Source organism: Simochromis diagramma, unplaced genomic scaffold (genome assembly GCF_900408965.1).
Source record: "Simochromis diagramma unplaced genomic scaffold, fSimDia1.1 OVJJ01000676.1, whole genome shotgun sequence".
NCBI lineage: Eukaryota > Metazoa > Chordata > Actinopteri > Cichliformes > Cichlidae > Simochromis > Simochromis diagramma.
In genome coordinates, this window is record NW_024387466.1 from 750670 (window position 1) to 763701 (window position 13032).

Genomic DNA, 13032 nt, shown 5'->3' on the forward strand with positions numbered 1-13032 from the left:
ATGCATTCATTATGGTAATTGCTTCTTGGATTTACAGTTTCTGTCAATCTGCTGGTTGTATCAGCTCTCCTCTGACTCTGGTCTTCAGATTTGGGGAAATGAGGTCTGCCACAAGAACAGTGGATATTAGCTCAAGGAACTTAAGTCATCTTTTGCTAATGAAAATGCAAACAAACAGAAAAACAAACAAACAGAAAACTCCACAACTAACAAACACCATGTTGAAGTTAATGTTAATTACACTTTTGCATTTTTAAAGTTTCACTATTTTTTATCATTTGCCCAAAGAGATTAAAAATAAATACAAGGACATTAACATATAAACAGCTAAATATACTGTTTATTCCAGTCCCAGTTCAGATTTGGTATTATCAATCCACATAGTTATATTAGTATCCCCCCAGCACTCAACCTTGACCTCTCCTCAAACCCAATTTCATCCAAAACATATCCTGCTGTTCAATTTGCTGAGCAGATGTGAGAAGAGACAGGTCATGAATCTGTCCAGTATCTAATTTTTGGACCAAAAGCTTGAGAGTCTCAGTACTTAGCCACCTGCACCTCACTAGTACCAACAAATTGTGAAAAAAAATATAGATACAGAAAATAAATGAATAAAAAGGGTAAGAAATAAAAAGAAGCATTTGTGAAGCTGCCAGTTCCCACCAGTAACTGGGAACCCATAACAGACAACTTTAGTGATGAAATGTGGCCCTCTAGTGGCTGCAAATAGTTAGCTCTTCAACTCTGACACAAAATATGTACTCTTATTTATAGAGTGCATATTTAATTAATATGTACTCTTAATTATAATAATTTATGAAGACATGCATCCTTTTCCTTTCATATTTTATACTGGGTCTTTTTTTCCTCCTAAGGAAAGTTTCTAAAACTAGTTGTTGAAAGTGTCCCACCTGACAAGCTGCGAGGGCGGGCCTCAGCGAGATCTGAAATGGCTCCTGTAGTCACAGTCTTCTTCATCCGGGAACCGGAGGCAGTAGCTCCTGGTGGAGGCTTTGTCAAGGCATCATCACTGCTGGCTCTTTTCAGCTAAAAACACATCTGCGCTTAGTAAAAGTCATGCAAGTCTAATAAAGTTCTTCTTAATGTTTTGACATGCTTTTATTTAAACCAACATTAGCAAGGTTAATCTGTGTATCACTGCACCTGTGACTTACCTTGCTAAGGCGCTGATCTGAGGCCAACGTGTTGGAGGATCTGGAGGTCTTCATGGCTGAGGAGGTGGTGGAGGCAGAGGACGTTGAGGGGGCCTGCCTTACTCGTTCCTGGAGTCCAGGCTTGGGCAGCCCCACTTTGGTGGCGCCCGCTTTCATCATGGCTAGGTGTCAGCGGACTACACCTGAAAAAAGTCCAGATAAAAGTGGAAGTTATTCATTATGGTAAAACGATAATGAATAATAGATAATAGCATTAGTCTAAGTATGTAGGATCTGCAGTAGGTGGGCAGATTTTCCCAACAGATGGTCAGGACAGACTTGGTCAAGGCTGCTTTGTTTTAACCGCTGAGCTCTACTCCATCTCCCAGAGGCAGCAGTGAAATATGAACACGACTTGCCCTTTAATAGAAAAAGCAACTGAACAACAAACACAACTCTGAGAGCATGATATGACACCGCCTGAAGCCGCTTAGGCTTGTAGAAATCTTTACAGTCATTGTTATTGTGATTATTATTTTTATTTATATAGTTCATATATTTTTGTTATCATCATACTGTGTTCATCTTTATTTTTCATGTTCATGTTTCCATCTTTCCTCCGTTTGTTTCTTTATTATGCTTTATTTAACTGATCTTAATTTACAATTATGTTTATCAAACACTAAACTTTAAAAGAATATTCGTAGAGTTCTGCTAAATACGCTAACACATACTCACTGGCTTTACTGTATGTGGATAGATCATGCCTACTGATGCCCCCCCCCCCATCATTGTGAGCCAGGAAAGACCCTGGATAATGTTTCCCTCCAGTACATACAAAAGGAAACCCTGAAAAATAGGCAGCACATTTTCCTCAGGTTATAAGATGACTATAATGGATTAGCACTGACATGTGGTATTTATTACTGTTCCAAAAAATACTAGCCAGGAGGTGCCTCTGCAGCGAGCTTAAGTTATTTTAGCAGAAACACTATTGAGCCACTTCCTGTAGGAGGGAGGAGAAAGAACACAGTCTCTTATCTGATTTGTTCATACCAGCAGCACTGACCAAGACTCCACTTCATCTCCACACCAGTAGAAGTTACATATGCAGTGTGAAAATGGCAGAAGTGGCTGTATAAGGAATATGGTAAAAATAGGCCTTTTGCAATTTTTCTTATTTTCTCTCATATACAGGATATACTGAGATACGGTGTATTGATTTTGGATGTTCATGATAAACATGGCCAGTGTTTGAAGTAATGAAACACATGAAATACCTGTGAGCCAACAAAGAAACAAACTACAGGCATCAGACATCTCTAAGCATCATGTCTAAGACACTTTTTGTTTTCCCACTCTTTGATCATTACATTATCAAAAAGAGGGAATAACTCTTATACAACCTGAGAAGACACATAGCTACTCAAAACCATGAAATGATCAACTGCACCAAGGCTCGGTACAAGTTAATAAACTCATGCAAAGCTACTTGAGTAAAGTCCTGGGATAAAAATATGAAGCTGGAAAAGACACACACAACAGGCTCCCTTTAAAAGCAGCACAATAATATAATATGATGTGGTCAGGGTGACTGTTAAAGGTTTGCATTTGATGTGGGTAATGCGCTCATCTGAGCAGCTGAAGGAAATGGAGGTCAGAGTGCAAAGACAGAGCATACTGGTAAAAAGGTTCGGTAGCTCCCAAAGGGTTGGCTGACTTATTGATTGTGGTTGTGTGGTAACTTGATTCTCTGAGAAGCAGAGGACTCTTGATGAGAATAGTACTCTCTAGTCACTTAAGCCTGTACAACCATGACTTCCCAACAGGAAGGCCACCTTTTTTCCCCCCTCCAGTCTCAACTATTTATACATTTTGTACTGCAGTGACTGAACTGCTGCATGTGTAGCAATTTAGAGCAGGACAAACGATGCTGCAGTAACGAGTAGTTGGCACATACTTAAGATAATTTCACACTGTAAGTACACTTTTAGGTGCTTAGGTACTGGTTAACAGCACAATATATTCAGTTGCTTTATTGACTGTATCAGAGCATGTGTTTTCCTGCTGGCCCATCATATGATACTTCGGGCCTCTCTAGGCAATATCCCATGACTAGCTCCTGCCTAGCCTAGCAGTCTAACACTTCAGCCGTGCTGTCTCACCTCCCCTCAGACACAGATTACATAGCTATGGCACCATTCTCTACAGAGCACAAGCTGTGCCTGTTTCTCAACCTGCCCTGAACACTTTGTAGGCTAAATGAGGAAGTGAGATACATTTGAGGATGTTTCAATCCAGGATGTATAATCGTGTTGCTGTTTTGTTTTTTGTTTTTTTTTTTTGGGGGGGGGGGGGGGGGGGGGGGGTTACTATAAGGGAAGTAAAAGCTCTAGGCAAGCATTTTGAAAAGATAATAAATATGAAAGGATAAGTGTCTAAACTTTAACACTGATACATTTTGTTTCCACTTTCCTCGACCACTGCAGAAGTCTGCATATACAGTATGACCTTTCCATATTTCCTCTGCAGAGACAGGATTCTCAGGGGCCAGAGCCCTGTCCCACTTATCTTACAACGACCCAGTTGTGAAAACTAAAAGTCTTTGAGAGACAGCCAGAAGTAACTTTAAACTTGAACTAAAAACTAAGACAGTGAGTATCTCCCTGTAAACAGCACATTAGCCAAGAAAGATGACAGTCATTTAGTGGTTTTATTACACTGCAGCTTGCTGAGTCTAATGAGACACATATGCTGGATGATGACATTATGACTTCTTCATGATTGGTAAAAAACTAAATATGGAATCTGCTCTAAAAAACAGCCATTTTTGAAAGGCAAATATAATTTGCAGTCACCACAGCAGTAAGTAATGGGTTGTCATCTGCCTTAATTATATTGCTTCCAAACTTGGCAAGATGATATAAAGGCTGAATATGGGACGGAGAGGAGGAGGAGTTTCTCCAAATTTCTGACAGTTGCTTCTGGACTGTGCTGCTAGAAGGAGATAAGAGGAAAGCAACTGACAGCAGTCATCAGTCTGGGCCTGGATAAAACAATCACATACACATCATCTGATCTGATAGAACTTCAGGAAAGAGGACAATGTGCTACCATTACAAAACCAAGAGAAGCACTGAAATCAGACCAAGCTGAATTATATGAAAAGTCAACAAATTCAACCACACATCTTAATTTGAGGTTTGACAACTAACTTCCTGCATGCTTCCATTTCACTTAATCTAATAATTTAATCTTAATCAATCTACTGCATACAAAATTCAATAATCTTACTTTTGTTAGCTACATTATTAAATACAATCCCAAATGAAAGGAATTCATTTTACAAATATGTAACTTTGCCTGCTCAGCTTGCCATGACTACAAATAGTCTCCAATCATAGAGAAAAATCCACGCTAATGGATCTTTGCTCATTCTCTGCCCCTAAATACAGACTCTGAAAAAGTACAGGACAAGCAAACTGCTCTCCACTTCAAATATTTAGTGCATGTAGAATATAAATGAACTACTGCATCAATAACTCTCAGTGCATAAGAATGAAGATCCTGTCTATTCATTTTAAGCAAACCTTAATGAAAAAATGAAAACATAGGTTGAAACTGCAGGTCCTACAAAGGAGTGGCTGCAAAACTTGTTGCCTTCTTGTGATAAGACTCTGTTGCACAGAGTAAAGTCTGGTGTGACTGGATGCCACTGATACAAAGTTCTTTTTGCCGAATTAAGCTAACGTATGTCTTTACCTCCAGACCATGGGCACTGACAAGACTGCTTCACAGACCAGCAGAAGCAGCAGCATGAATGATTCAAGAAATGATCAAATATAATGCTTCAAACCGCAATGGACACATAAGAAACAGAAAATAAGTTACTAGGTTAAATGTCACTCTGAATCATCACATCCTCTTGACTTCTTTCCTGTCTGGCTCTGTGGTTAGCAAAAAGGCTTGAGCTAAATAAATCTTAATATACAATAAGGATAACATATGGCATCCTCTGTTAGCCACTGTTTTTAAAACTTCCCTTCCAACAGATCATGGTGGTGAATTTACTGGGTTTAAACTATTCTATAGTCACCAATCTTATATTAAATTCAAAGTAAAAGCATAGGAAGCTCTAAACGAAGCGAGTAATGAAACAGTAATGGCAGATTGCTGACAAAACAAAAGACACAGCAGTTCACTTACGTTTTTGGTGCTGGGCGCTGTCCTATAGTCTACCTTGTGCCTGAGTTCCTTGCAGCAAAAATGAACAAAATATTTCTCTGTTGTCATGCTCTAAAGAGGCTGCGGGGGGAAATGCAGGGCCAGGAGCAATGGCTTTCACCTCCATACAGCAGTTAGGATGAGGAAGTACTGCAAGTTGCCAACTGCTGTGCTATGTGTGCTGTTGCCTCTTTCACTCTCTCATACAAAAGCAAAGAAAGGAACTGTCTCAGCCATGGGCAAGTTGTTCTCCTCTCAGTTTTTCCAGACAGCATGAAAGGGGAAAAAAAAAAAAAAAAAAAAAAAAAAAAAATCGGGGATAGGCTGGAAAATGTACAACATTCAGATTTATTTAACCTGAAACTGTATGTTGTGAAAGAGAACATCAGTAGGTTTTTTTTTTTGTTTTTGTTTTTTGTTTTTTAAATAACATGCTACTGGAAATAGATTCTGGAAACAAATTTATGACACTGTTGTGCACAGTTTATTTCTAAGTTATCTGTAGGCTTTATACACATAAATAATGGCCACTGACACTGACAAAGCCAATCTTTGTCTCAGAAACACACCAAAATATGAGGGCGGCTGATTTGTGGAGGGGTCAACATTTTATGCTCTCCCATACTGATGTAATTTGGATCCCACAATGTACAGCATGCCAAGGCCGTGGAGCATGTGGGCAGAGTGTACGGCACTCTGGGCTGGGCTGGAACAGGCTCCAGTTTGTGGCAAGTGGTAAACTGAGGAACTTGGTCTGACCACACCCTTATGCCACCACAAAACCTGCCTTTTAAAAAGGGGGATTCAGAGAGTGTAGTAACAGTTGAGTTAGATGCTCAACATATTTTATTTTATTTTTTTAAAAAGGCACGCAGTTTCACACTCAGATTCCAAGTGTGATTGATATACATCTGACAAAAACATGCTTTCGACGACATGGATTCTGATACTACCATTGTCACTCACTACATCATAAATTACAGCCTTCTAGTGTCACAACGCCACTTTATTCCCATGATTATTCACCATGAGTGGTGACCTGTGTCATTATTGGACCTAACTACCTAACCATGACCATACAACGGTCTTTTTAAATCCTATATTTTGATGCTGCAAACAGAGTTAACTTCTTTTCTTCAATATTCATCAGATGACTGTAAAGGTTCTAATTGGCAATGGTAACCATGTTTTCTATCAACATCTATTCTTAATGGATTGCTGTAACACTGAGCATTGCAGTACACTAAGTCATGAATCAATCTCTCTTTATTCCAAATTACACAGGAATGCAGAATACTTTATAATAAAATGAATCCCCAAAGGACAGACGTAATTAGGCAACCCAATGTATTCCAAATCCAGCAAGTCGTAGACAAGTTTAATTTAGTTGCTAAGAGCGATTGCTTTTACTTTAAAGGCAAATGTTCTCCATTTCCAGTTTGCATTGCCTTACTTAAGTTTCCCTACAGCTCAGAGAGTAGATAGCAAATGTTCGTAGACAACTTTGTGTGTTTCATGCAAACTACAAGAAACTTTTCTAGTGTCTCAAGCAATGACAAGGATCTGGCCCCTCCACTAAATTTCCTGGACTTTTGAAAGCCCTAGCCTCCAAGCAGGGACTTTTTAGAAGTAGAAAAATACCCAGGACTTAATTTAAACATTAGTTTTCACAGTGGAAACAAAGCTTTCATGCTCCCAGGGGAAAGTTCCTGCAGTGGTAAAGTGGGAAGATTGTTTACTGTCTTTTTCTTCTTCCCATACATACCTTGTGTCATCAGCTTCTCCTTTTTATCTACAACTGAGAATATTTTCCAAGACGGTGCTGCTTACTTGGAGTAAACAAGAAAATAAACTGTGAAGGTGAAAATAAGGAGGCCTATGACTAATTATGATGACTATTTTTTCAGCCATACAACAGCTGCCTTGCACATCAGGACGTTGCTATGAATTTCTGACCAAAATAAGCTTCCTTGCCATCTGCATAAAATTAAAACCAAACATTAGAAAGGTTAAATATGCAAGCAGGAAGTTGCAGACCCCTGGAGTATGAAACATGTCAAACATTAATAAATAATGATGGTACATAAAACCATGTGGCTGGTTGCTCAGTGGGTGACACGTCTGTCAGGGGAATTCCTGTCATCATATAATACAAGAGGCCAGGCAGACAGACTTCTGAATACCACAGTTCTCTCAAAACTAAATGCAGGCACACAATACAGTAAACACCAAATGCTTGTCGTCCTCTTCCTTTTCCACCTTCTGTGTAGAGGAAAAAGCACTGAGTCAGAATCTCCACGAAGACACAACACTGTCACATGGGATGTAAAAACAAATACAAGATGTTCAATGATTCAGTCGAGCATGTCTAAAAATACAGCATTTTCCATCATCACTTGGCATTTGAAAATTGAAACTGCTCACAATATTAGCCTAAGGCAAATAGTCGGAGAATTACAGGATTACACAATCAACATAAAATTAACTTGGACTAACATGAAAAAGGAATATTAGTAACAGTCCAAACAAACTTGACTATGGCTAGATCCCAGTTTCAAGATGTGGAAGCTAGCTTAGAAAATAACAAAGTAGCTTAACACAATGAAAAAGTTACAAATATCAGTGTTGTCAAATCTCTGAAATAGACATTTCTAAGAAGAATGAGGTGTGATTTCATTATGTATATAATACTATACTGTTGAGGGGCAGGCAGTCTGGTTTTTCATTTTATTGGGGGAAATAACATTAGACTGTTTTTGATAAAGCCTTTGTGTTTAACCTTCTTGGTAATACTGTATCTGAGAATCTGATCCAAACCACACCAGCGCCAAGATTCATGGATTATATTAGCAGTTGCTAGTCACTACTGATGTAGCAACTGGTGAAACCTAATATAGAAATGATGACGTCTATCATTGGAAGCTACTTGGATGCTAATCATAGTAGAGAAAGAGCACTGTAACTAAGCTTCTTACAAATGAAAGCAGAGATTATCTGTGTGTCACTGCTGCTGCTGCTGCTGATATTAGTGATATCTCATTACCATAACAGCAGCTGAACAAATTGCCATCTGCATTACAGCCAATAAACAGATAGCTTTTTTTTTTTTTTTTAAAAGCATACAACACTCCCAAATTAAAAGCTATTTTACTTTAAGATATAGAAAGTAATACAAAGTTGCTAGTGGAGTTGACAATACACATCCAGGAAATTTTCACCTCCCACCCATGCAAAAATAGATTCATTTTGTCTGACCACCCTAGCATATCCAAAGCATCTGTGCGGCACCTGGATGTTGCAAAGCGATGTGGGCAAAGTCATTATATGGGCTAAAGTGAAACAGGAAGTGAGTGGGATTAGCTCGTATCCCACGCTGTGAGATAGTCTTTGTTCTCCCCCTGTGTTCCCCCTTTAGAGGAAAGAGATGTGAAACTAGGATGCAAAAAGCTGTATTAGAGGGTTTCCGGCAAAGTTTTACACAACATACTAGAGTAAATGTGACATGTTTGTACTGTGAGCGACTTGTAAGAACTGAATGTAGCAAAATCATGATGTAAAAAACACTAAAATTAGCACAACTGTACAAATATAAACAGAGTAAAAGCTAAAACCATACTGGAGTGAATGTAGGAGACTTAACCTACAGCTTGGAATAGTTTCATATACAACAAGAAACTCCACTACCCTTACAGTATTATACCGCACCGATGCTCAACTAAAACCCAGAAAAACTACTTCTCACCATCTGGATATTAAATAGACTAAAGATTATAGCTGATGTTGAATCATCACTTTTTTAGTTCAGTACAAGATGGGAAGAAAGTAGAGCTAGTCAGCAAAGTGCTGTGTCGACAATTTCCTTTGATCTGGACCCAGATCAATATAACGCTTGCCTGGTCTGTTTACAACATGGCCTCCCAAACTAATCACTTTTTGAATATATGCTCATATTGAGAAGCCCAGTTCCCAATGTTTATGTCTGATACAGTATTCACACACTGAAAATATGCCACCGTATTTAAATTAGGATAAGCTCCAATATTTGGTCTTCACTTGTGTACTTACTAACTTTTCAAGTACATGTTGTTTATTGTCATCTCTCTCATAATCAGAGTCCACAGTAAAATGACATGACTTTAAATGTATATGATACTACATGAAACAGTAAACATGCAGAGCAAAAAAAAAAAAAAAAAAGACTAAAAACTAAAAATAAAGCTTGTTCCCATTTCATAAATAAATAAATACAACTACATAATAGTTATGGTATCAGAACAACTAATTAGAAAATTACAACAGTCATCAAAGCAATCATTAGAAAACTGTTGACTTTCCAAATCTATTCAGCTCAGCTATCTGAACCATGGTTTGGTACATACCATGTTATTTTAAGGGGTGGAGGGGGGGGAGAAGTAAACTCCATTAATCTGATGGATTTCCATTTAACTCTCTTCATAGCTCTACCGAACCTTTTAGCATAAACACCAAGCACATGGTTGGTGTTTATGCTAAACACCAAGCACATGCTTAATTAACTTATCATCCCAGCAAACATAGAGTCATTATCTCCTCAGTGAAAACTGGTCATGATAACGGTAAAAACTGTGTTACTGATGGATAAATGTTTATTTCAACATCCAACACTGGTCCAGTGAGACCATCTTTTACAAAGCAACAAACAACGGTGATATTAATGCATGAAGAAATTAAATGTACATATTCTTGTTTTTCTTAACCCAAGCACATTTGCTTGACAGCTAATTCTATCAATAAACACTTGTAAGAAGGTAGCACACAAGATTTTTTTGTACATAAGCACGCTAGTATTACAGAGCCTGTTTTTTTTTTCAATACAAACACTTTTACCTAGATATATATTCTGTCTTATTTGTTCTATGATTATCTTAAGATGTCTGGTATGGTTTTTAGGACAAGAGCTCAGGAGCGCAGTTGAGGCACAACATGCTGAGGGAAATCAACAAAAACTTCTGCCATAATTCTGGATAAATTTTTGACCAACGATATCTAGGTAATGTAGAAGTAATACATCCAGAAGACCTTAAGGTTGCGTCTCTGATGTCGGCACAACTTTAATTTTGCAACAACTTTTCAATACTGTGTCACTAAAGTGTCACTAAAAATTGTTAGCCGACAGTTTTTAAACATGGAAATGTTTGCTCAGATTACGTATGCTGCACAAGAATTTCCTAATCATAGATTCTCAACCTAGAAACACACTTAAACAATATTTCATTACATACCATAGTTTTAAAAAAGTACAATTAATATCCTATAAATTAGCTCCAGATGTTAGGCAAGCACTCTGTTGGTAACACAGCACTATTAGCAAGAGCTCAAGAGTACGCTTTGAAATGAAGAGATGCTGTATTGCAAAGCAAGAACTCTGTCTCAGTTTTAGGATGTCAAACTTCCATATTACGGTTGTCAACAATCAGGGTAAATCCCCTTAATGCTGCAACTTAAGTTAGCCACCCTCTGAACATACATGTTCATAAATTAATTATATTCTTAATGTTTCCTCTAAGGAAATATAGGTTTATAAAGTTATCCCTTCAAAAACTAGTGTATCAATATCAGAACAATCACTATACACAGTGAATAACTGAGGTATTCACTGTGCCACATCACAGCAGTTACAGTCACCCATTATTTCCCAAAAACCTGCTCGGTCCTCGATTCGTCAGTGATACAGGAGCATGAGCTGAGCTAGATACAGTCTTCATGCATATTTCATCTGGTCCATCCTCTGTTTCATCTTTCTCAGAGGAAGGCTCCCTCGAGGGGCTAACTTCCTGCTCTGATGGTGTCAAAGTTCTTTTCTAATAAACAGCCAGTCAAAGCCACGTTGCAAAAAACTTCAGCTACTTTTCAGTCTGTCCTGGCTGGCTACATGTACAATGAGTGGGCGGATTCCATAGAAACACTAGCATAGCATCCAAGATGACTGTGAGAGAATAAAAAAAAACAGACCTCAGTAGCTTTCCACAATGGAACACCGTAGTATTAGTACCACTGACTAGAAATTCTGTCCAACCCAAGAGGAGGCTTCCTCTCTGCGCCTTTTGATTTTGCAACAGTACACAGACTTGTGGCATGAGAGCTATTTAATGTGAACAGTGGGTGTGACCATTTTAATTTGTATGGAGACTGAAAGCTATTACAATGGTTCAGACATCTTTCAAATACCAAGCAAACATCATAATGACACTCCCAGTGTATGCATAAACATCACACATGTGAACTGGCCTGTCCTGTCCTCTCCTCAAAATAGCTCAGTAGCTTATTTTATTTGTCCATTCTGGATATTACACTTTTGAAAAGCACAGCTGTTCTTGTCAGGAGGGAGGGCAGGCAAAAAAGCCTGATATTTGTGTAAAGACCATATCTGCGCTTCACCTCAGATCTGGTCCAAATGACCCATTTACAAAAACAGAAGCATTCCTTTGAGGCACTCAGTTAGACTGCGATGCTTGTCAAGAATGCAATCAGTTTCCTGGACAGTAATCAACTAAAAACAGCCAAAAAGAAAAGTATTCTTAGAGTTACCTTCTTTATTGAATGCTCTCAGACAAACGTAATGCAATGGCTTTTAGTCACTAGCGTTTTGATAGATTGAGCATTAGCTTAAGGAGGAGGAGAAAAAAAAAAAAAAAAAAAAAAAAAAAAAAAGCAAAGAGAAAGTTGCTCCTGGGAATAATGTGAAGGCTGGAATCCAACTGTGCCTCTACAAAGGAAAAGTTAAAATATCCCAGAATATAACAACTTTCTCAGAAGGCACGCGGACTACCAGAAACAAAGGTATTTCTGTTTATTCAACTGATTGAATCCCACTGTAGTACTCATTTCTGCTCCAATCATCCAATCTCTTCCCTATCTCCTCAATTAAATTCTCCTCTATTGCAGTAAAGGACATGCCACTCCAACTGTACATACAGGCCAGACCTTGCCTCTTGAGGACGAATAAGAACCATTTTGTTCTCAGATGAGTGTGTGCAAGTGTGTCGGGGATAGAAAAGAGCTGACTGACCACACCAGGCTTAGAACTGGCTTTCCATTTTATATTAGCATTGGCACCATATTAGAGTTTTAGAGCTATTCTTGACATAGACAAGAGGGTCAAAACGCATAGCAATAAATTTTAAATGAATGGTTACAAAGAGAGAGCGCTCTGGGAAATGGACCTTAAAAGCACAAACAGTTATTCAAGCTATACTTTAGCTGTATGACAACACAACACCCTGCAGTTCTGACTCAAACTGGAACTGTGAACTATACTCAGACAGATCTGCTCTTATTTAACACTTAATTTGAACTGATACAGACCCTGAGCTTCATTTTCATTTGAATCTTTAAACCTTTCTTAATATAATCAATTTAATTTAAAGCCACATAACACATTGATTTGTTTATTCCCAGTGACTTTACACAAAAATGTATGCAAAGGAAAGTGTTGCCAAGGTGATCGCTTTATGAACAAGCCCACAGTGTAAACATTGACATGCACAGGCTTTAAAAACAACACATACTTTCTATTTTACATGGACATAGACTCTCTCTTCCTCAAGCTACAATGTGTCCACAGAGTTATAGATGAGGCAGATATTCACATATTTTGAAAAGCTTCCTAACT

At 38.3% G+C, this 13032-nt stretch overlaps 1 protein-coding gene across 15 annotated transcripts in view; it reads right to left on the minus strand.

Moving 5' to 3' along the window:
- Positions 1–13032, minus strand: part of specc1 (sperm antigen with calponin homology and coiled-coil domains 1) — a 78817-nt gene that overhangs the window by 62102 nt on the left and 3683 nt on the right. For 13 of the 15 annotated variants that reach the window (XR_005693708.1, XR_005693711.1, XR_005693712.1 and 10 more), the window contains exons 2-3: positions 1179–1360; positions 915–1050 (exon numbers count right to left, since the gene is read on the minus strand). Coding sequence is in view for 10 of the 15 variants with exons in the window: in XM_040014731.1 (XP_039870665.1) it covers positions 915–1050; positions 1179–1337 (295 nt within the window). In the remaining 5 variants the exon portion in view is untranslated. Of the gene's footprint in view, positions 1–914; positions 1051–1178; positions 1361–5363; positions 5663–11372; positions 12017–13032 lie in introns of those variants that run through there. The other 2 variants (XM_040014727.1, XM_040014725.1) reach the window with 2 other exon arrangements.